The 26,310-nt window shown below is 40.9% G+C and overlaps 1 protein-coding gene across 2 annotated transcripts in view; it reads right to left on the bottom strand.

The window, feature by feature from the left end:
• PRSS12 (serine protease 12) overlaps positions 1-26,310 on the bottom strand; it is a 305,892-nt gene that overhangs the window by 15,406 nt on the left and 264,176 nt on the right. For both annotated transcript variants that reach the window (XM_069743759.1, XM_069743760.1), the window contains one exon: positions 8,216-8,496. In XM_069743759.1, the coding sequence (XP_069599860.1) occupies positions 8,216-8,496 (281 nt within the window). The remainder of the gene's footprint in view (positions 1-8,215; positions 8,497-26,310) is intronic.

Genomic DNA, 26,310 nt, shown 5'->3' with positions numbered 1-26,310 from the left:
TTTTTGTAGGGTTTTGTGTTGACCGCAAAGTTACCTTTCCTATCCTCGCTCTGTTCAGAAAGTCGGGCCTCACTTTGCTAAATCTATTTCATCTCTACGTTTGTCTTTTCATCTTAACTCACAGTCATTATATGTGGGGGCTGCCTTTTCCTTTGGGGTATTTCTCTGAGGCAAGGTAGGCTTATTTTTTATCTTCAGGCTAGCTAGTTTCTCAGGCTGTGCCGAGTTGCATAGGGAGCGTTAGGCGCAATCCACGGCTGCCTCTAGTGTGGTTGGAGAGGATTAGGGATTGCGGTCAGCAGAGTTCCCACGTCTCAGAGCTCGTTCAATGTTTTTGGGTTATTGTCAGGTCACTGTATGTGCTCTGACCTCTATGTCCATTGTGGTACTGAATTACCTTATCATAACAGGCGACATAGAAAGAGTAAATGGGATGGTCTGGTGTGTTATCTGTGAGGTCACTGTCGACCCATTCACCACTCGTACAGTGACAGGCTTGGCGAGCATAACCAGGGGATTGCGTGCCGTTGGGAGATGGCAGAAGACATGAAGTTGCCTTCCTGTTATGTTTGCTAATGACAGGTGTTATGAAGGCAATCCAGAAACACAGTGTGCTTAGCGATCAGAGCGCACACAGTGATCTGACAAATACCCAAAAATACAAGAACGAGCTCTGAGACGTGGAAACTCTGTAGACTGCACACCTGATCCTATCCTAAACACAACTAAAAGCGGCTGTGGATTGCGCCTAACAACTACCTAGGCAACTCGGCACAGCCTAAGAAACTAGCTAGCCTGAAGATAGAAAAATAGGCCTGACTTGCTCCAGAGAAATTCCCCAAAGGAAAAGGCAGCCCCCCACATATAATGACTGTGAGTAAGATGAAAAGACAAAACGTAGGGATGAAATAGATTTAGCAAAGTGGGGCCCGATATTCTAGGACAGAGCGAGGACAGTAAAGCGAACTTTGCAGTCTACAAAAAACCCTAAAGCAAAACCACGCAGAGGGGGCAAAAAAACCCACCGTGCCGAACTAACGGCACGGCGGTACACCCTTTGCGTCTCAGAGCTTCCAGCAAAACAAAAGACAAGCTGGACAGAAAAAAAGCAACAAAAAAGCAAAAAGCACTTAGCTATACAGAGCAGCAGGTCACAGGAACAATCAGGAGAAGCTCAGATCCAACACTGAAACATTGACAAGGAGCAAGGATAGCAGCATCAGGCGGAGTTAAGTAATGAAGCAATTAACGAGCTCACCAGAACACCTGAGGGAGGAAGCTCAGAAGCTGCAGTACCACTTGTGACCACAGGAGTGAATTCAGCCACAGAATTCACAACAGTACCCCCCCCTTGAGGAGGGGTCACCGAACCCTCACCAGAGCCCCCAGGCCGACCAGGATGAGCCGCATGAAAGGCACGAACAAGATCGGAAGCATGAACATCAGAGGCAAAAACCCAGGAATTATCTTCCTGAGCATAACCCTTCCATTTAACCAGATACTGGAGTTTCCGTCTAGAAACACGAGAATCCAAAATCTTCTCCACAATATACTCCAATTCCCCCTCCACCAAAACCGGGGCAGGAGGCTCAACAGATGGAACCATAGGTGCCACGTATCTCCGCAACAACGACCTATGGAATACATTATGTATGGAAAAGGACTCTGGGAGGGTCAAACGAAAAGACACAGGATTGAGAACCTCAGAAATCCTATACGGACCAATAAAACGAGGTTTAAATTTAGGAGAGGAAACCTTCATAGGAATATGACGAGAAGATAACCAAACCAGATCCCCAACACGAAGTCGGGGACCCACACGGCGTCTGCAATTAGCAAAAAGTTGAGCTTTCTCCTAGGACAAGATCAAATTGTCCACTACCTGAGTCCAGATCTGCTGCAACCTATCCACCACAGAATCCACACCAGGACAGTCTGAAGACTCAACCTGTCCTGAAGAGAAACGAGGATGGAACCCAGAATTGCAAAAAAATGGAGAAACCAAGGTAACCGAGCTGGCCCGATTATTAAGGGCGAACTCAGCCAACGGCAGAAAGGACACCCAATCATCCTGGTCTGCAGAAACAAAACATCTCAGATATGTTTCCAAGGTCTGATTGGTTCGTTCGGTCTGGCCATTAGTCTGAGGATGGAAAGCCGAGGAAAAGGATAGGTCAATGCCCATCCTACCACAAAAGGCTCGCCAGAACCTTGAAACAAACTGGGAACCTCTGTCAGAAATAATATTCTCAGGAATGCCATGCAACCGAACCACATGCTGAAAGAACAAAGGTACCAAATCAGAGGAGGAAGGCAATTTAGCCAAGGGCACCAGATGGACCATTTTAGAAAAGCGATCACAGACCACCCAAATGACTGACATCTTTTGAGAAACGGGAAGGTCAGAAATGAAATCCATCGAAATATGTGTCCAAGGCCTCTTTGGGACCGGCAAGGGCAAAAGCAACCCACTGGCACGAGAACAGCAGGGCTTAGCCCTAGCACAAATCCCACAGGACTGCACAAAAGTACGTACATCCCGTGACAGAGATGGCCACCAGAAGGATCTAGCCACTAACTCTCTGGTACCAAAGATTCCAGGATGACCAGCCAACACCGAACAATGAAGTTCAGAGATAAGTTTATTAGTCCACCTATCAGGGACGAACAGTTTCTCTGCTGGGCAACGATCAGGTTTATTCGCCTGAAATTTTTGCAGCACCCGCCGCAAATCAGGGGAGATGGCAGACACAATGACTCCTTCCTTGAGGATACCCGCTGGCTCAGATAAACCCGGAGAGTCGGGCACAAAACTCCTAGACAGAGCATCCGCCTTCACATTTTTAGAGCCCGGAAGGTACGAAATCACAAAGTCGAAGCGGGCAAAAAATAACGACCAACGGGCCTGTCTAGAATTCAAGCGCTTGGCAGACTCGAGATAAGTCAAGTTCTTATGATCAGTCAATACCACCACGCGATGCTTAGCTCCTTCAAGCCAATGACGCCACTCCTCGAATGCCCACTTCATGGCCAGCAACTCTCGATTGCCCACATCATAATTACGCTCAGCGGGCGAAAACTTCCTGGAAAAGAAAGCACATGGTTTCATCACTGAGCAACCAGAACCTCTCTGTGACAAAACCGCCCCTGCTCCAATCTCAGAAGCATCAACCTCGACCTGGAACGGAAGAGAAACATCTGGCTGACACAACACAGGGGCAGAACAAAAACGACGCTTCAACTCCTGAAAAGCTTCCACAGCAGCAGAAGACCAATTAACCAAATCAGCACCCTTCTTGGTCAAATCGGTCAATGGTTTGGCAATGCTAGAAAAATTACAGATGAAGCGACGATAAAAATTAGCAAAGCCCAGGAACTTTTGCAGACTTTTCAGAGATGTCGGCTGAATCCAATCCTGGATGGCTTGGACCTTAACTGGATCCATCTCGATAGTAGAAGGGGTAAAGATGAACCCCAAAAATGAAACTTTCTGCACACCGAAGAGACACTTTGATCCCTTCACAAACAAAGAGTTAGCACGCAGGACCTGAAAAACCATTCTGACCTGCTTCACATGAGACTCCCAATCATCTGAGAAGATCAAAATGTCATCCAAGTAAACAATCAGGAATTTATCCAGATACTCACGGAAGATGTCATGCATAAAAGACTGAAACACAGATGGAGCATTGGCAAGTCCGAACGGCATCACTAGATACTCAAAATGACCCTCGGGCGTATTGAATGCAGTTTTCCATTCATCTCCTTGCCTGATTCTCACCAGATTATACGCACCACGAAGATCTATCTTAGTGAACCAACTAGCCCCCTTAATCCGAGCAAACAAGTCAGATAACAATGGCAAGGGATACTGAAATTTAACAGTGATCTTATTAAGAAGGCGGTAATCAATACACGGTCTCAGCGAACCATCCTTCTTGGCTACAAAGAAGAACACTGCTCCCAGTGGTGATGACGATGGGCGAATATGTCCCTTCTCCAGGGATTCCTTCACATAACTGCGCATAGCGGCGTGTTCGGGCACGGATAAATTAAATAATCGACCTTTAGGGAATTTACTACCAGGAATCAAATTGATAGCACAATCACAATCCCTATGCGGAGGTAGAGCATCGGACTTGGGCTCTTCAAATACATCCTGATAATCAGACAAGAACTCTGGGACCTCAGAAGGGGTGGATGACGAAATCGACAAAAATGGAACATCACCATGTACCCCCTGACAACCCCAGCTGGATACCGACATGGAATTCCAATCCAATACTGGATTATGGGTTTGTAGCCATGGCAACCCCAACACGACCACATCATGCAGATTATGCAACACCAGAAAGCGAATAACTTCCTGATGTGCAGGAGCCATGCACATGGTCAGCTGGGCCCAGTATTGAGGTTTATTCTTGGCCAAAGGTGTAGCATCAATTCCTCTCAATGGAATAGGACACCGCAAAGGCTCCAAGAAAAACCCACAACGTTTAGCATAATCCAAATCCATCAGATTCAGGGCAGCGCCCGAATCCACAAACGCCATGACAGAAAACGACGACAAAGAGCATATCAAGGTAATGGACAGAAGGAATTTGGACTGTACAGTACCAATGACGGCAGACCTAGCGGACCGCTTAGTGCGCTTAGGACAATCAGAAATAGCATGAGTGGAATCACCACAGTAGAAACACAGACCATTCAGACGTCTGTATTCCTGCCGTTCAACTCTAGTCATAGTCCTATCGCACTGCATAGGCTCAGGTTTAACCTCAGGCAGTACCGCCAAATGGTGCACAGATTTACGCTCGCGCAAGCGTCGACCGATCTGAATGGCCAAAGACAAAGACTCATTCAAACCAGCAGGCATAGGAAATCCCACCATGACATCCTTAAGAGCCTCAGAGAGACCCTTTCTGAACAAAGCTGCCAGCGCAGATTCATTCCACTGAGTGAGTACTGACCATTTCCTAAATTTCTGACAATATACTTCTATATCATCCTGACCCTGGCACAAAGCCAGCAAATTTTTCTCAGCCTGATCCACTGAATTAGGCTCATCGTACAGCAATCCGAGCGCCAGGAAAAACGCATCGACACTACTCAATGCAGGGTCTCCTGGCGCAAGAGAAAATGCCCAGTCTTGAGGGTCGCCGCGCAAAAAAGAAATAATAATCAAAACCTGTTGAATAGGATTACCAGAAGAATGAGGTTTCAAGGCCAGAAATAGCTTACAATTATTTTTGAAACTTAGAAACTTAGTTCTATCTCCAAAAAACAAATCAGGAATAGGAATTCTTGGTTCTAACATAGATTTCTGATCAATAGTATCTTGAATTTTTTGTACATTTATAACGAGATTATCCATTGAAGAGCACAGACCCTGAATATCCATGTCCACACCTGTGTCCAGAATCACCCAAATGTCTAGGGGAAAAAAAAAAGTGAACACAGAGCAGAAAAAAAAAAAAAAAAAATGATGTCAGAACTTTTTCTTTCCCTCTAGTGAGAATCATTAGTTTGGGCTCCTTGTACTGTTATGTTTGCTAATGACAGGTGTTATGAAGGCAATCCAGAAACACAGTGTGCTTAGCGATCAGAGCGCACACAGTGATCTGACAAATACCCAAAAATACAAGAACGAGCTCTGAGACGTGGAAACTCTGTAGACTGCACACCTGATCCTATCCTAAACACAACTAAAAGCGGCTGTGGATTGCGCCTAACAACTACCTAGGCAACTCGGCACAGCCTAAGAAACTAGCTAGCCTGAAGATAGAAAAATAGGCCTGACTTGCCCCAGAGAAATTCCCCAAAGGAAAAGGCAGCCCCCCACATATAATGACTGTGAGTAAGATGAAAAGACAAAACGTAGGAATGAAATAGATTTAGCAAAGTGGGGCCCGATATTCTAGGACAGAGCGAGGACAGTAAAGCGAACTTTGCAGTCTACAAAAAACCCTAAAGCAAAACCACGCAGAGGGGGCAAAAAAACCCACCGTGCCGAACTAACGGCACGGCGGTACACCCTTTGCGTCTCAGAGCTTCCAGCAAAACAAAAGACAAGCTGGACAGAAAAAAAGCAACAAAAAAGCAAAAAGCACTTAGCTATACAGAGCAGCAGGTCACAGGAACAATCAGGAGAAGCTCAGATCCAACACTGAAACATTGACAAGGAGCAAGGATAGCAGCATCAGGCGGAGTTAAGTAATGAAGCAGTTAACGAGCTCACCAGAACACCTGAGGGAGGAAGCTCAGAAGCTGCAGTACCACTTGTGACCACAGGAGTGAATTCAGCCACAGAATTCACAACACCTTCCGTCCTGGAATCCATGCAAAGCTCTATAGTATGAGTGGATGGGCCTATGGTAATTGTCCGCTTGAAGGACAATTTGGAGGAAAACATCTCTGTGTCTAGTGTACTTCCTCCTACAACCACTAGACGCTGACGTTTTCCTAACCACTGGGGACATTTTCTGGCATAATGTCTCAACTGCTGGCAGACAGGACAGAGCTTGAGTGCACAAGCGGCCCGGGACTTAGACCCCACTCGTGTCACCTCCATGGTCTCATGTGGCTCAGATGCCTGGACTGGAGATTCCAGAGGTTTGGTGAAGGTAGGAGCCGGCCGAAACCTCTGCCTACACTGGGCTCATTCCAACCTTCGCTCATTAAAATGAAGGTCAATGCAGGTAGATATTGCTATTAGCTCCTCCAGTGTGGCAGGAATCTCCCTAGTGGCCAAGGCATCCTTCACATTGTCAGCTAGTCCCCTCCAGAATACAGGGATGAGGACTTTATCCGGCTACTCCAGCTCAGATGACAAAGTCCAGAAATGGACAGCAAAATGGCTGACCATGGACGAAGCCTGTGTCAGTGGCAGCAGTTGCAACGCCATATCATGGGTGACACGAAGTCCCAAAAAGACCTGTTTCAGAGTGCTCAAGAACTGCGGAGCACTCTGCACCACATGATCGTCGTGCTCCCACAGCGGTGTAGGCACTCCAATGCCCTGTCCGACAGGAGGGATATAATAAATCCCACCTTAGCCCTCCAGCTGCTGGATGTACTGCTGTAGTCGCTGTTCGTCCGCCATTACTAGCCAGACTCTGGCGCTAGTTTAATGTTAGGGCTAGTGGAATGCCCCAAATAATATAAAGGGAAATATGAGGTGCGTTTGCAGCGCGGGATCCACCGTGCAGAGATGGAACACTTGCTCACACGTGGTTTAGACCTCACTCAGTGTAAATGGAAGCAAACTCTTTTGCTTCACAGAGTCACTTAAATGGATGCTGTGCCCTGTTAGTAGTCACAGGGTGCAGCTGGTGGATGCTGGTGGGATCCCTATGATTCACCCCCTCTATGCTGGTGATTGGACTCGCTCTGACCCTCGGTGGCTTTTGAGCCCACGCCAGAGGATGCCCTGAGTCAGATGCTAAGTCCAAGCAGAAGTTCCCACCCTACACTGACCAGTTGTCAGGAGTAAGTAAAGATTTACTGCACAGAGTGCATACAGCGCTGCTCTGGCGTACGCCACTAACCACCCTAACTAGGGTTAGGAAAACGCACTGGTTGCGCATGGTGCCGCACTGGCGGTGGCTGCTAATTGATGCGGTAATTCGTGTCTAGTGCTGGATGGCACACTCTGGTGCTAGGTAGCTCAATCACCCAATTCAACAACACTAGGGATGTGATTGATTAAGGAGCTTTCACCAGTTTCAGTCATACATCCACACACACACAATTTCAGTTCTATAGTAGCGCATGGCCAAGTGGCCATGCAAGCCTTTTTTAGATGTAGCCCACGGGACCTTCCTAGTGGTCCAATCGGAGCCACTACAGGACCTGAGCATGTGACCTCCGACCTCCAATGAGATGTCGTCCCACGGGCATGCTCAGTAGATGAAAATCAGGACTTAGTCCCTGGAACGTCTGCTCACCGCTAATCAATGCTGGTTACAAAGGCTGAACCTGGGGCCGCAGCTTTAACGAACCGCACAGTATCAGCTTGAGCCAGATGCTGGGACTGACATCTCTGCTGAGCAGACTCCACTGCGGCTGGGGAAGAATGGGAGATCGCAGAGGACATGGTTTGAGATTCCCCCTGTGCAGTGGTGGGAACTCGACACCTAACTCACAAGTCCATATAGTGTGAGAGAGCTAGTCACTAAATAATAAAAGGGTGTCATATGAAAACAAGAAATTTTACCTGTATCGCCCCATCCTGTGATATAACAGTTTGATGCTGTTTTATGAGGTCTTTCTCGTCGCATTGGTAAACAGGCTGGTAAGACATGGGTGCTGAACGATAAACACTGTTCAGAAGAGCCATGTAGTCTTATAAGAGCTATGTCATAGTCGCTTCCATCAGGTCGGTAATCTTTGTGTATTATGATCTGCTGGATTCCTAGGTCTTCTTCATACTCCTCTGGGACAAGTGTGTGATAATCTCCCACTCTTATTACATAACTACGAGTGTTGTTACCGTACCTAGAAAATGACATTAGAAAGCATAGTTAGATCTTTTGCAATGGGCCAAAAACATGGATTGGTTTGTTTATAGATAGTCTCAGACATTTTGATCAAAATGTGTTAAAAGCATTTCAAGTTTTTACAAGTGCAGAAATAGTGGAATTCAGGAACACAGTGTTTGCGGAATACGTTTGTTTAGTATTTATATTTATATGTTTGTACTTGAACTTCGGTATTAATATAGTAATACTGTTGGTACTGCTGTTTGTCATATAGATTTTCAGGGGAGAGAGAACATTTTTCTTGCAAGCAAAAAAATAGCTTAGCTGTTTGTGCCAGAAAATATATTGCTTTTATACAGCAAAAATTGCTGGATGGGATAGTTTTGGCAGCAAGCACATGAATTTTTACAATCACACTACTGAGATACATGGCATATACACAAAAGTCTGCACAGGTGAATATACCTATACGCATCGTTATTTGTTTGCTAAATTTTCCCCATGCAGGTTCTCATTTGAGATTTGGTTTACAATTAGTAATGGAAAAAACAGAGCAAATTTTTGTGTTTTAAAGTGACCAAGGCTTCATTTATTTACTCATTCTGCAGCCAGCAACATAAAGTAAATGTTATAGGTCATCAGTGCAGGATTTTGTAATTAAACCCAGCAGGAAAAAAGACTTTTAGTCGGAAAAATATTCATTTACATAAATAAAATCTTCACCTCAAGGTTTTAAAATCCTTTTAGAGTGTAAAGATCTCCCCTTCCCCACTTATTCCATATGTTGAAGTAAGTTGGATTTTACGTTTTAATTTTGGGCTAAAATATGCATTATCACAGAACAGTTATCAAGTTCTCTGAAAATAGCCCCTTTCCTTTGTTCACAATGCAATTTTAGTTACATTGGTCAAATGGAAGAGATATTTTCTCTTTTTTAGCCATGGGCAACCAAAGTACAGCTAGCTTTGTTAGTTCACTCTTTGAGTGGCACTGGTATGGGCCACAATTGCATCACAAAAATTTGGCAACCCAAACCATACTCCCCATTTTTTCTTTAATACAGTGCCAGTCACAAGTTTGGACACAAGTATTCTTGCAATAGTTCTCCTTGTTCTTTTTGGAATGTGCAATTTGTAGATTCAGACTGAAGACAGCGAAACCACGAAGGAACATATAAAAACAAAGAGTAAGGCTACTTTCACACATCAGGCTTTTTGTTTCAGGCTAAATCCGGCCAATGTTTAAAAAAATGGATCCGACGTAAATTGCAAAAAACTGATGCGCTGGATCCGTTTTTTAGCTGGATCCGGACGTCTCTAATGTGTATGGATATTTTTGCGACTTTCTGATTCCGGGGACGAGAGAGAGAGAAAGACCCCAGAACCGAAAATCTCCCTGATTTGCATGGAAAATGCTGTGAAAACCTGATCCGGACACCAGATTACTGTTTCACACCTCCATTTCATGTGTTTTTGGCCGATTCCGTCACTGTGCATTTTTTTCCACCAGACAGAAAAAGTTGCAGTGGACATTTTCTCCGTCTGCCGGAAACGACTATTTGAACGGATCCGACAAAAAACGGATGAAACGTCTGCCCATCAGGCACAATACGGCGCTAATACAACTCTATGTGAAGAAAACGGATCCGGCGTAAAAAAAGGATCCGTTTTTTTCAAAAGTTGCCGGATTGTGCCTGAAACAAAAAGCCTGATGTGTGAAAGTAGCCTAAAGAAAAACATGGATAACAAACCACAATATTTTATAAAACTTACTCCTTCCTTTTGTTCTGTCTGATACACTTGATATTCTTTCAAGTAGCAAAAAGTCATCTGAAAAATGGCTTTCCAACAGTTTTGAAGGAGTGCCCTAGAATGGCTTTCCAACAGGCTTGATGGGATCACCTAGAATGGCTTTACAACGGTATTAAAGGAGTCACCTAGAATGGCTTTCCAATAGACTTGAAGGGGTCACCTAGAATTGCTTTCCAACAGGCTTGAAGGGGTCACTGAGAATGGCTTTCCAACAGTCTTGAAGGAGTCACCTAGAATGGCTTTCCAACAGGCTTGAAGGAGTCACCTAGAATGGCTTTCCAACAGTCTTGAAGGAGTCACCTAGAATGGCTTTCCAACAGGCTTGAAGGAGTCACCTAGAATGGCTTTCCAACAGTCTTGAAGGAGTCACCTAGAATGGCTTTCCAACAGGCTTGAAGGAGTCACCTAGAATGGCTTTCCAACACGCTTGAAGCAGTTCCCAGAAGTGCTGATAAATTGACTGCTATGCCTGCACTCTGTGGTCCAACTCATCCCAAACCATCTCAATTAAGATGAGATCAGATAATTGTGAAAGAAATAAAAACCTAAAAAATGCTTTGAATATTCATTGAATAACATCTAAAGAATTAACAGACTATTTACTTTATTGTTAAATTAGGACCCCAATTTGTTCAAAACACCATAAAAGAAAGATGTGAACAAGACAAAAATTTAAAACACACACAATATTAAAAATTGGCGGCGGAGGAATATGAACCCCATGAACCATGCTCGGTCATGAACTAGCAGTATAATAAGTAAATATGTTTATGTATGAGGTGCAAATGCAAAAAAAATGGATATATAAAGACAAGAGTTATAATTAAAAAATAGTGAAGAGTAACTTGTGTGAAACGTACATTGGAGCATGCAGCGGTGGCAGCTTCTCTACCAGGAACCTGGGTCAGTAATTGCTTTTCATTACCTATTTTTTAATGATCCACATTTGTGGTTGTGATGTTCATCCTTCACTATTTATTTTATTACAACTCTTATCTTTATATACCTATTTTTAATGCACTTGTACATATACATATATTTACTTATTATTCTGCTGGTGCATGACTATGCATGGTTCATGGTGTGCATGTTCCTCCGCCTCCAATTTTTAATATTGTGTGTGCTTTTAAATTTTGCCTTGTTCATGTTTATTTCATCCTGTTTTGTCAAATTGGTATCTTAAGAATAAAGCAAATAGTCTGTTAATCCTTTTCAGGGTATTCAATGATTATTTTTAGGTTTTATATTTATAAGTCTGCTTGAAATAGTACTTCATTGCACCTTTAATTATTTTTGATTATGGTTACATTTCATCTATTATAGGTTTCGGATTGTGGAGGCTATGTCACATGACGCTGCACTCCATCCCTCTCGTTCTTGGTCACATAATCATTACATAGCCTGGATGTTATGGATCTGCAACACAGGACTAAGGTAGAAGAGGGAAAACTGGCCCTGCACTATGACTAGGCTGAAACCCTTCGATGGAGTGGGCGACCCATTCCTTGCGAATAGACCCATCAACAATCCTAGGTTAATCTCAAGCGACGACCTATAGATAAGGGGAAGGGGTACCCTAAAAGAACTAAGGACTGGGAACAAAAACGGGTCACCTCCTAGTGGAAAACACAGAGAAGGCTGCAGAAACCAATAGAAAACAGAAACAAAGGCTAGCAGAACCAGAGGTACCAGTACTGCACAAATAACACACATAGAACACTAATCAAAGCACCAAGCTAGAGCTGAAGCAGGTTAACACTATTGTCCAGCAAGGACTGGGAGGCAGGTGCTGGTTAATAAAGAGTGGAACAAACACCTGACCCAAGACAAACCCAGCACCAGAGGAAAAAGACCAGCAGCCAGAACTCCACAAGAAAATGGCGGATAGTAACAAAGTAAACAGATTCTAACACTGGAGATGTGTTTAATTAAGGTCATTGTCCTGTTGCAATACAAATGATGGTCCCATTAAATGCATACCAGATAGGTTGGCATGTAGTTGCAGGATTTTGTGGTAAATGTGTATTGAATTTGGAATAAATCACCAACATTGTCACCAGCAAAGCACCCCCACACAATTATACCACCTCCTCCATGATTCAGCGTGAGCCTATACATGTCGAATCATCCACTCATCTTTACTGTGTCTTACAAAGACATGGTGGTTGGTACCAAAAATCTCAAATTTTGACTCATCAGTAGTGTTGAGCATTCCGATACCGCAAGTATCGGCTATCGGCCGATATTTGCGGTATCGGAATTCCGATACCGAGTTCCGACATTTTTGTGATATCGGGAATCGGTATCGGGATTAAGATTCATGTGTAAAATAAAGAATAAAAATAAAAAATATTGATATACTTACCCTCGGACGCGCCCAGGTTGTCACCGCTGCAACCGCCATGATTCCCTTCCTAAGAATGAGCGCGTTAATGACCTTCGATGACGTCGCGGCTTGTGATTGGTTGCGGTAGCGTCATGTGACCGCTCACGCAACCAATGTCATCGAATGTCATTAACGCGCTCATTCCTAAGAATGAGCGCGTTAAGGACCTTCGATGACGTCGCGGCTTGTGATTGGACGCGTGATGAATATGGATCCCAGGGCCTGAAGGAGAGTTTCCGCTCCTTGAGAATTCTGGGAACCATAGAGGAATACCTTCCGATATTTGTGTCCCATTGACTTGTATTGGTATCGGATATCGGTATCGGCGATATCCGATATTTTTCGGATATCGGCCGATACCATCCGATACCGATACTTTCAAATATTGGATGGTATCGCTCAACACTACTCATCAGATGGCAGTACAGATTTCCACCGTTCTGATGTTCAGTTCTTGTGATTCATGGTCCAAACAAATCTTTTGTTTTTGTTTAGAGTCCTCAGTGGTGGCTATTTTGCCAGTTTTACCATAGCAATTGATGGACTTCATGAAATAACTTAAAGATACCTTCAAGGTTCTGGCAATTTTCCAAATTGACTGACTTTCATGTTTTAAAGTAATGATGGACCATTGTTTCTCTCTTACTTAATTACTTGTGGAACAGATCTCAACAGTTTACAAAACTGTATACCAACACTACCTTTGCAAAGCACAGCTGATGGTCACAAAAAAAGTTCTAAAGGCCAGTGATTCAAAAAACGAACTGTTGTCAAAGTATATGTGCTCATTATAAGACATTCTAAGTGACTGACAGCTACTTTAGAGAATGCCAAGAGGTTTTGAAGCTGTCATCACAGTAAGGGTACCGTCACACTATAACATTTCGATCGCTACGACGGTACGATTTGTGACGTTCCAGCGATATCGTTACGATATCGCTGTGTCTGACACGCAGCAGCGATCAGGGATCCTGCTGAGAATCGTACGTCGTAGCAGATCGTTTAGAACTTTCTTTCATCGCTGGATCTCCCGCTGTCATCGCTAGATCGGTGTGTGTGACACCGATCTAGCGATCTAGCGATGCGATCCAGCGATGCGTTCGCTTGTAACCAGGGTAAACATCGGGTAACTAAGCGCAGGACCGCGCTTAGTTACCCGATGTTTACCCTGGTTACAAGCGTTAAACTAAAAAAAAAAAAACAGCACATGCTTACATTCTGGTGTCCGTCAGGTCCCTTGCCATCTGCTTCCCGCACTGTGACTGCCGGCCGTAAAGTGAAAGCAGAGCACAGCGGCTGTGCTTTCACTTTCACTTTACGGCCGGCAGTCACTGAGTGCGGGAAGCAGACTGCAAGGGACCTGACGGACACCAGATGTAAGTATGTGCTGTTTGTTTTTTTTTAGTTTAACGCTTGTAACCAGGGTAAACATCGGGTAACTAAGCGCGGTCCTGCGCTTAGTTACCCGATGTTTACCCTGGTTACCCAGGGACCTCGGCATCGTTGGTCGCTGGAGAGCTGTCTGTGTGACAGCTCCCCAGCGACCACACTACGATTTACCTACGATCACGGCCAGGTCATATCGCTGGTCGTGATCGTAGGTAAATCGTATAGTGTAACGGTACCCTAAAAGATGGGTACTCTGAGGAATCTAGGGTTTAACACATATTCTATTTTGTTTTCCATGTGTTTCTTTACTACTTGTGTCCATATGTGTTCCTTCATGATTTTGCTGCCTAGAGCATGGATCTACAATTTGCACATTCCAATGCGAATACAGAAAACGATTGCATGGTCAAGTGTGTCTATACTTTTGACTGGTACTGTACAATAAATGGAATAGCTCAGTAATTATAGTTAACATTATTAAAGATGAGATGTTTTTGATTGAATTAATTTGATTTTAATGTTATCACAACCCCTTGACCCTATAAATAAACTTAAACTTATGATGAATTCGTAACGAAAGACGTTTCCTTACAAGTAATCCTCAAGAAGGTAGCAAGTATGGACAGTGTTCTCAATGTGTTAGCAACGTATTATATTTAAGGAAATGATCTAAGTCATGGAATGCTAACTACTTCCTATTACTAAAGAACATCTCACTATCAAGTAATGCCCTGCCAGGGTTCCATACTAATGTGTGGGTGGTTTACATATGTAATGAAAGGCATTTGGCAAACGTTTTCATTTCACTTGCCAAGGAATAAATATAACTGCAATGAACTTATTGCTCTGCAATGTCATAACTAATATTTATCAAAAACTATTTGTTTCAAAATCAACTAGACATCAAATTGAAATATATTTTATTCCTAAAAGTATTACACTTTTAGCAGAATTTTTTTTAACAGGAATATGTAGTATATTGTATTTCTGCTTTATCTTTACTTTTTTATTATTATAAAAATGACATTCTCAGTATTTTCTCATGACTTTTAATAAAAAAAATACTAAATTGTACATTTTTCAGTTTCTGCAGAGACAACATTAGCATGCACTATAGCAGTGTTCCCCAAGTCCGGTCCTCAAGAGCCACCAACAGGTCATGTTTTCAGGATTTCACAGGTGATGGAATTATTGCCTGTGAAGGTGATGCAATTATCACCTGTGCAATACTAAGGAAATACTGAAAACATGACCTGTTGGTGACTCTTGAGGACCAGACTTGGGGAACACTGCACTATAGGTTCATTTTTTTATGTACCTCTTTTTACGGCATCAGGGTATATGCACACTTTCAGGTTATCTCTCTTTTTTCATGATAAAAACGCGATAAAAACGCATTACAAACTGCAGACATATGCATCCTATCATTTAGAATGCATTCTGCAAATTTTTGTGCACAAAAATGTGCAGAAAAAACGCATTGCAGTAAAAAAGCAGCATGTTCATTAATTTTGTGGATTTTCTGTGTTTTCCCGCTATTCTATGCATTTGGGAAAAAACGCACCAAAAACGCATCAAAAATGCGAAAAAAAACGCATGCGGATTTCTGGCAGAAATGTCCGTTTTTTTGTCAGGAAATTTCTGCTAGAAAATCCTGACGTGTGCACATACCCTCAAAGTATACAATAAATGCAGCACTCGCAAAAATTAAATACAATGTGTCCATGAAGTCATGGTGCACTTTTATAGTTTACATTTTGGCACCCTTTTTCTGGCCTAATCATATCAGACCTGTTCATGAGGAGAGATAACAAGAACCAATCAAACAAAACAAACTCATTTAAGCTGTTGCTGAGCCCCCAGCCAGATTAACACCTGATAAACTGAACTCTGATTAATACACTGCCAGGTCTGTGGCATCATGCAACCACAAGCTTATGCTGTCATTTGGATGTGTGTAGGGCAACAAATGGAGCCCACATTGAACTGCACTGAATAGGTATGAAACTGGGAGAGTTTTTCTTTTATTTAGAGCAGATTTTACATTTCTATTGTTTTTTTTGCTTTCCAGTGACTGGTCAAAAGTTCACCATGACTTTACGGGCACACTGTACAATTACATAATTGAAGTAGCAGAGCAAAAGTATAAACACACATATTTGGCTTTGTATGCAGCTTCACCTACAACTTTATAGACTTTGATGCAAGAAAAGTACACCTCCTATTCCTAGAGAAGGAAACATCAATTGATACTGAATATAGAAAAAAACAGAAAGTGGCCTCTAATATAGCAGTCTAGCTATAAAAACATACTTTAAAGCATATGTGTAATTACAGTATTAAAACCTTTTTTTTTAATTATGCATGCAGAGCTGCAAGTTCAGTGTTCAGTGGGCATAACCTATAAATCATGTTCTTTCTGTCTGCTACCCTTCTCTCACTGCTTTAGCATGTCTGTCTCTGTGTCTACGCCAAACATAAAAGTTGATTCTCCTCTAGAATATAAAACATGCTGTAAATAGCAATAATTTGTCCTAATCATGGGGAGCCTGATATCATCTATATCATTTTCAGAAATTTGCTGCCATTGCCAAGAAACAGGAGACAGACAGGAGTGACATATGATTACGTGATTAGAATGCATACAGGAATCGCTTGTAGTTTGAACCACTGAGTCACATAAGATATTTGTGATCAAGACTATTTAAAAGTATATTTTTTTTTTATTTTTGTATGAATCAGAATAAAAAACATGATTTCAATGGCGTGCAAACTTTGTAATTTGCTTCTATTTACCTTGGAAAAGTAGGATATAATAATCTAATTCAATTTCCAGAACTAATAGAAAATAGACCTTTTTAATAAGGTTCCTTTAACCCCTTAATGACCAGAGGTATTTTTGATTTTACATTTTCATTTTTTGTTCCCCTTCTTCCCAGAGCCATAACTTTTTTTACTTTTTGGTCAAAATGGCCATGTAAGGGCTTGTTTTTTGTGGGACGAGTTGTACTTTGGTTTTAGCATATCATGTACTGGAAAAGGAAACAAAATTCCAACAGCTATCAAATTTTCAATCAGTTTTTTTTTTTTTACTATGTTCACTAAATGCTAAAACTGACCAGCCATTATGATTCTCCAGGTCATTACAAGTTCATAGATGCTAAACATGTCTATGTTCTTTTTTTATTAAGGTGGTGAAAAAAATTCCAAAGTTTGTTTAAAAAAAATTGCACCATTTTTCGATACCCGTAGCGTCTCCACTTTTCGTGATCTGGGGTTGGGTGAGGGCTTATTTTTTGCATGCTGAGCTGACGTTTTTAATGATTCCATCTTGGTGCAAATATGATCTTTTGATCGCCCGTTATTGCATTTTCAAATTGCATTTTGCAATAAACAGTCAAATTCCAGGTTGTGAGGTAGCAAAGCATGAGAAATACCAAGGGGGATGAATACTTTCACAATCGACAGTAGATAAGTTATAAAATAGGAGGTTTCAATGAAGTGCAAATTTTACAGGTAAAATTGTTTCGACTTTCATGTCTTAACATTTTGATACGTAAAACAAGGTGTGGAACAATTCACATGATTTCATTCTGCAAAAGTTTCCCAACAACATACTCTCTGTTCTGTTACCATGATTTCTCTCAATGGGTTTTATTCTGTTGACAGAGAAAATAGTGTATTATGCTGTGCTGTGTTACATGGGAAAATTAAAGAAACCTGATGGATCAAATTAATTCATTACATTTATTATGGATGTAGAAAGTGAACTGGTGAATACTGTTCACATTTTTTTGCATTTTGTTTTGATAATGTCTTGCTCTAAAATGATAAAAATCTTGCAATATATCATCATACACATAATACCCCATATTGGCAAAGATAAATTATGTTTGCGAAATTTGTACAAATTTATTAGACATTTTTTACAACTTTACCGGAGTCTACCTGTGGTATGTGCAGTTGGTTGGACATGCTTTGAAGACTTTGCTGTGAGTGCAAGTCAGAGCAGTTTCTAAAAAAAAACACTTTGGCCTCTATAATTTTTAAATGGAAGAAATTCAGAATCAATGTTGGTTTAAAGGTCAAAGTGAGGAATCAGAAGTGCACGCAAGGTTACCAACTGAAAATGTAAGAACTTTCCAGGCGGACATCTATCTCTGTGACATTTCATCCATCAAACCTTTATATGATAACCTGTGTGGAGTATTCCAAAAGACAGATAAAGCACTCTCAGAATATGAGAAGTACAATTCTCTGAATTAAACCAAGATTAAAAAGCATTGGCCTGACCAAGGGTAATGTTTTAAGAACATTAAAGCACAGCTCATCATCTGGACAATTGTATCATTCTGAGGAAGACTGGCCATGGCACTATTAAGCCCTAGGACTATTTTCAGCTCCACCAACTATGAGACTTATTCAATATTAAGTAAAAATCTAACAGATTGGAAAAATCATTGATGAAATCCTGTAACAGAGCTCTGTTAACCTCAGAGTGGAAAAAAGAATTGTTCCAACATAACAACTAACCCAAGCACACAGCCACAACAAGACATGTAATCCAGAGCCAAGACGTGAACCAGATGAAACAACTGTCTCAGGATATGAAAACAGCTGTGCATTGGTGGTTCGTCATTCAGAGCTTGAGAAAATCAAAGTGAGAAAATCCCCAAATACAAGTATGCAAAGCTTATAGAGATACCCAAGAGACTAATCACCGTAAAAAAGGTCAGATTAATAATCTAGAGTCAAAAGTTGGCATTTTCACAGCAGCTGGGCAGAATATACACTTTTAAATAATAATAAACTTAGATTATTGGCTAAAAGTCTATACATTTTTAAAAAGATAATATATTATTTATTAACATTTTGCCACATAGATGCTCCTCTAGGCACACCTAGGCTAATTGGGTTTTAACAAAATGCAATATTTTCCTTTCTGCATCTATTCTTATCAAGCAAATACTACAGCACCATTAGGAGCAATTATACTTATCTTACTCAATTAAACATACCCATTGTGTTTATAAAACCATTAGGCAGGACTCTATTATGCTTTTATCTGTGGCTTATTTTGGATTTTCCTGAGGTTTTATACCAGTCTGTTTGCAATTGTGAGGTCGCTCTTCAGCTTTCGGGCTCTCTGTTGAATCTTCTAATGGCACAATATAGCAATCCCGATATGGAAAGTGATGTAATCATATTGAAAAACTGTGCTCCAGGAATGAAGGGCTAGCTAGGCTAGATGCTATCTCTAACAGAGTATTACTATATCTTATCATCATATACCAAGTTGGCACCGCTTCTTTTATCTTTGCTGTGGACGAGGCTGATCTCTATCTGTGAAATCTCCAGTGCTAATAAAACAAACCATAAGTCATGGAGTAAACTTATATTTTCCAAAGAATAAATATGTTAAAGCTCTGAAATATGTTAAAGCTCTGAATGCTTTGGTATCACCTCGTGGCATAAAACTAAATAAAATCAATCAGGTATCGATTAGGAAAGCAGAACAAACAAAAATGCACCAGAATAATTATTCTCAGAGAATGGCTGCCCATGAAAAATTACTGCTGTCATTAGGTAATAGCAACCAGTCCTGAGAATATTAATTTCACGTAATCACTGTCTGGCTAGTAGCCAGGGTTAAGTCAAGGTAAGAAGGAAAGAGGGAAAAATAGGTCCAATGTGCAGAAATAATTAAGCTTCAATATGCACATGGGATCAAACTCTGCATCCTCAGTCTATGTAAAAACAGTTGGAGTCAGGTTTTCAGTCCATGGTTCAAATGTTTGCTGCATGATAATTTACGTTTTACAGAGGAAGACACTTTTAAAACCTTTCATAAAGCTTTGAGGTTTATTTTCAAATACCCTGTTAGGAATTCTATAACTGTGGGAGGTCTTCTGTTCTGGGTTCTCATCTAATAGATGTTTGATTTGATTTGTTTGATTTATCCATAGGTGGGGATGGTTACGTCAGTGCTGGTTGGGTACAGAGCTCACATATCATAACCGCGCAAAATACCCGGGAACGCGAGTGTTAATACCACTGGAATGGCACCGGCAGATGAGGTGAGTATAAGCTTTTTTTATTTTAACGGGGCCAAATGCAGGGTATGAGAAGGGGTTGTCCAGGTAGTGGACAACTTCTTTAAAGACCCAATGCATCCAGAACAGTATATTAATTTTAATGAAAACTGTATAATGTGCGAATAAGGAGACACATGCCACTAAAACTGAGCTTGGAGTGTGTAGTCATAGAGAAGCAGCCCAGGACACGTTAGTCTGTGCGCCTGGCACATAACACTGTATGGAACATACCAGTGTAAAACATAATCTAATAGAATTGGGGAACCTGGCATTAGATCATGTTACAGTTGACTCCCTAGATATAATTTCCACTAGACTCCCATGGGGAGTGCCTATGATGGCTTAAGTTGAGTAAGTAACAGATTAGTAAAAGTATATTTTTAACAGCATGTGCAACAGTGGTGCAATTGCTCAAAAGTCCACTGACAGTAAAGGAGTTGAATTGTGTACAGTGCTGCTACTCAGGGACACAGTGGATAGCAGTGTCATTCAGTTAGTCAACGAGTGTGTGCATATGATGCCAAATACTACATCCCAGCTTCCTTGGGCCAATGTCTAAAACTGTTCGTTGCTGTTGGCCTAGTGGCAGCAGAGGAATCTAGCATAGTGATGCTCATCTTCCCAATTGCTGCACTCTTCCGCACAAATTCTCATGCGGATACATGAAATACTTTCTTCATTTAAGGTAAGAGCCTATTGCATATCCGTGTGTATATATATATATATATATATATATATATACATATATATATATATATATATATGTATATATATATATATATATATATATATATATATATATATATAGATCTGGCAAAAATTAAGAGACCACCACATCAAAACCCTGTCATGGGCAGCCCAATCTCCAGACCTGAATCCCATTGAAAACCTCTGGAATGTAATCAAGAGGATGATGGATAGTCACAAGCCATCAAACAAAGAATAACTGCTTACATTTTTGCACCAGGAGCAGGGTGAAAGACTGGTGGAAAGCATGCCAAGACGCATGAAAGCTGTGATTAAAATCTATGGTTATTCCACAAAAATGTATTTATATATACTGTATGTACAGATGCTTCTCACAAAATTAGAATATCATGAAAAAGTTAACTTATTTCAGTTCTTCAATATAAAAAGTGAAACTCATACTGTATATTATATAGAGTTATTACAAACAGAGGGATCTATTTCAAAAAAATTGTGCAGATGTCAGAATAATTAGCTATGGCAGACAAATTGTTAACCATTAAACAAAGAGAGGTAATACTAGTAGTCTGCTGAAGTATAAACTTCCCTTATTCCTTTTATGAACTAACTGGTCATCTTTATGAACATATATCTGTTTTTGGGAAATATATTTTTAAATGGAACCTGACAGCTGATACATGCTGTCCAATCCATTGTTAGCAGGTATCAGACTGTGGCTCTATGATTTCAACTATATATGTTTAAGCAAAGAAATAGTCAGTTTCTCAAGCAAATTCATGACCAAGGATGAGTGCACTGTTCACCTGAAATGTGTTGACACAAGCATTATACTAACGCAAATTGACTTGGCTTATTGCTTATTTGGGCTGCTGCAGAGCTGTTGTCCGAACTCTGAGTGGATGGGGTTAACGTCAGTGGTGAGCTGGAATCTACATTACTGATATATGTTTAACCCAGAAAGGCTATGATGTTTGAAAGAAAAAAAATAGCTGCCAGGGACTAGTCGGACATGCGGATCCCTTGCGTCTTCTCACTTACTCAGGTACAGTACATCTTTGTCATCAACATGGATGTTGAATAGAATCATTTCCACATTAATGTTTTTCTGATATGCTACCATAGTAAGATAAGTGACATTATTATAAACATTTTCTGGCAAAATCAATTAGGAATAAAGCCAAATATGATGTCAGGGCACTTTAAGAAAGAAATATTTGAATGGATGAATTTGCTTTATGTTGAAGGATACAATTTAAAGAAATCTACCAAAGGGACATAAAGAAGGTGAAATAATGTCTCTAAAAAGAGACAGAAAAGGTTAACGGTTCAAAATGTTATTTGTATGTGAAGGCCTCAAGGCCTCATTCACAAGATGCACAGAGGATCATGTTTCTTCCCGGACTCTATAGCTGGTCTGCACTATAAATTTATATAGCCATATAGAGCCTATTAGCAATAATTCTGAGGGTAAACAATTCCCTATCATGACATCCTTTGGAACATTTCACAATTTAAATTTCACAGCTTATATATGAACTCATGAGAAAAAAAACCCTCTGTATACCCTTGTATAAAACTAGTAAGTGCGGTATTGACCATATCAACAGATATGTACAGTACGGACCCCTAATACAGCTGCAGGTGGTGTGGCTCCTTGCAGAAACATGGCAAATGCCTATTCTGTGAGCTCTGCGCTGATCATCAGAATCTTTCACCATTAAAGTTGACGTCTACCTTTGCTCACGACTTGAAGCAATGTGAACGGATGCTGGTCTCTTCCACCAAAGACCTCCTTAATATTTACCCTTAACCTGGACCTACCCTACTGGCCACCATCATCACAGAGCTGCCTCTTCAGACGTCTTTGGCGCACCATGCATGTGGCACAGCATCCATTGGCAGATAATCCACCATTGATTTCTTCTGCCAACGGGCACAATTCTAGTGTTGCATGGACCTCATTATAAGAAGTATGCTTTGACGCTACACTCTACTTATATTTGTAGGAAGAACATTGTTTCATTTTTTTTACTTGGACTCCATCAATTCAGCAGCAAACAAGCAGAGAGATATAACTCTTAGCATATTCTATTGTAGAAAACTACAAAATAGTTTTTGTGTAAAGAATAAGAATCGTAAGAAGAGCTGTTGTACAAGATGTATGAGAGTCGCTCCATAAAGTATTCCACTACATTCAAATAAACAGTTTGATCCCATCCAGAGCAACAGTAAACGTTTTTCACCCCAGTTTTACAGGTTAAATGGGAAACGTATCAATAGTCAACCGTAATCTTTACAGATTTCCAGGCGGATCACTGGTGGCTTCTCACCGCCTGCTGCCCTGAAGTGACTGGTCTCTCCCTGCATAAATGTAAAGGGAGAGACCTGTCAATCACTGGAAGCGGTCAGGGAGAAGCTGCAGTCCATTTAGACTTCCATGCTGCTGGGTCCCCAGCAGCTGTCAAGGTATTTCTCTTAAAATGCTGCAGAATTTCAGAGATAAACATACATGGTTGAAATTAAATAACCATGGTCTGATACATGCTGCCCTTTGATTGGGCAGCATTTATCGGCTGTCCGGTTCCCTTAACATCATTCATAAAACTTACTCAGGTAACTAAGAAAAGGTCAATAATCTAATAGCTTTCTTGAGGGCAGAACCTGTCATGTAAAATAATACTAATAACCTGCAGAAATGGGGTTAATCTGCAGGATAATAGGGTTCTGACACCATGGACAGCTGGACTTAAGCCCCTCTGATGGGAGGAAATTAACTTTATTATTCCCCTTTGCAGAATTTGGTTTCCAGTCACAGGGGTTGTGGTGGTACGGTTTCAGTCACCGCTCTGTGTATAGAGAGAATGGCTTCATCCATGCCCTTGGCAATGACTGGCAGCAGGATAAAAATTACAGCTGGCTGTCAGTCGTTGCAGGAACCCAGTTATGACTACTGCGATCTATACAAAGAGCAGTGACTGAAACCGTGACGGCGCCATCTCTGAGACTGGAAGCCGAATACTGCCTGAGGGACTAAAGTTAATTTCCTCCCAGCAGCGGTGCTTTCCGTGCTGGTGCCACACAGTGTCAGAGCGCTGTTAACCTGCAGATTAACCCCGTATCTGTAGGTTAGTAGCGTTATTTTACATGACTGGTTCCCTTTGATAATGAGCTTTATTAAGAGTTCTGCTCGGAAGCTGTTTCACGCAAGCATTCTGGTCATGATTTGGGCCCCAGGTGCTTCTGTTCTGAATAGCAAAATCCAGCACCACAATGAGGAGTGACTTTTTTGCTGGTGTTTGTTTTTGCTTAAGGGTGTCACTGCTTACTTAAAATTGTCACAGTTTTTAATTAGCTTTTTTTAATTTAGCTGCATAATTAGCACCATACTTCAGTATGTGGAGCCCCATCAGTTTTGCTATGAACCATAGTTCTAAAATCAGCCAAGAAATCATAGGTCTGTGGTAGAAAAAGCTGGATCAATATTTTACATCATTTCTCCATTTCTAATAAAAGCCTTACAAACTTTTTTTGGCTAGACTCCTGTTGTCCTACTTTTCACCTTGAAGTGGAGAAATGCTCACAAAGATTCCCTGTATTGTAAAAGAGGAAGGATACAATTAAAGCTAAAGCAATTGAAAAGCGAGTTTGTAATTGCAGAATGTCTTACTGTTTTAACTGGAAACTAGCAGAATGTCTATACCGCCAGCAGATGTGGCCTTGCTCCCGTAATGTGCGTGACAAAAGTTTGGAATTTGTTCAGAGATGCAATGGCGATTCTCATTTTCTTCCCAAATGCTTCTCTTAGAACAAAACTAAATTGTATTAGACTGTAGTGTAAGTACTGGAATGTAAATGGCTGAATTACACCAACGGAGTGCAGTATACATGGAAGATGGCTCTTTTCGATACACACTTTTATTTTCCACCAAAAACAGAACATCTGTTTCATATTCACCTTAAAACAAGTCAGCCAAGTATCTTTTACAAGAATGCTAAAAGAATTTCCTGCTTTTCCAATTGATGATGGAATTTGATACAAAGTGATGACCCATAATACATGTGTAACCGCATCAATGTACTGTGTATTACTATATGTTGCCCTATGGTATATGATACCTAAATGGCAGTACATTAAAGTATACTGAAGGCATGCCATAGTGACCATGCAAATGGCTATGCCATAGGCATAGTAATACCATATCAATACATTTATCACATATTCACAAGATAGATTATAAACGTTGATACGATCCTAAAGATGGGAGAGTAGAGGTCAATTAAAGTACCCAGTCAGAATGGAGCAATAATGAGCATGTGCCACAATCACTCCTATAGGCAATGACTGAGGCAGTGGTTACAAATGCCTAGTACTGCTCTATTCACACAGGAAACTTTGTGACCCCTATTGCCCATGATTAATGAGTGTTTTATGGGTCAGATCCATAAAAGTCATATATTTAAATAGGTGTTTTATCTTATTTATGAGAGATCCCATTTAATATGAAATTCAGTTTAATTTTTTTTTCAGGTTGGATTTTTTCATCTATGTTGCCGAACACATTTAGTAATGTGCTAAGCGTCTAGTCTGCGAGAAGTGACATTTTTAGGATCCTCGAAAAATAATAATCACTTCATGAATATGGTTTGTAGCTTCTTGGCCACTTGGCCATCATGAGTTACAAAATGGCATAAATACTTCATAAGTTAAGTGCACATAATATACAGTATATACCGTATTTCGTAAAAAATGACACATCTAGCTTGGTACCTCTGGGCAAATATGGTATTCAAAAGGGGCAACCGTTTGGGCACAGCAGTTTAAAGCCACGATTTTGTCAGCATCCTTTACGCATTGCTTAAATTATTGTAAGATTTTGATTCAAATGTGACCTGTCATTCTCTGTTCATGTAATTTATCAACCTAAATTATTCTTCAATGGTTTTTCTTTGCAGTGATAGTTGCCGTCAGATAGGGATAGCTCAATAGCATTACTAATATTTCCAGGGGTTGGTAGCCAGGCATACAACATATGTATGCTTCTGGGACTTGAAACATTAGCGATTGATGATCATACTACTTTCATCAAGATCTCTGAGTAGTTCAAGGTCCAAAATGAATCTCTTAATTGCTGATCAAAGCTATTTTATTTTCCGTATTCTTTGTAATAAGGAAAATGATAATCTGTGGGGGTCATAGTGAGTCAAATAAAGTAGCATAACAGCAATATTTGCTACATGTATGTGTCTTTTAGGCCTTATGATGGCTTTGTGAATTGTAATGTCCCCTTAAGGACACAACTATTAGAGTCCTGCATTCCAAGCACCATTGTATTTTTTTTAATTGCACCATTTTTGGGTACACATAATTCAAAGATTTGTAATTATTTTTTTAAAGGAACCTGTCAACAGAAAAAATGCTATTAACCTGCACATATCGTTGT

Source organism: Ranitomeya imitator, chromosome 1, assembly GCF_032444005.1.
Source record: "Ranitomeya imitator isolate aRanImi1 chromosome 1, aRanImi1.pri, whole genome shotgun sequence".
Lineage (NCBI taxonomy): Eukaryota > Metazoa > Chordata > Amphibia > Anura > Dendrobatidae > Ranitomeya > Ranitomeya imitator.
This window is presented reverse-complemented; position numbering and strand designations above follow the sequence as displayed.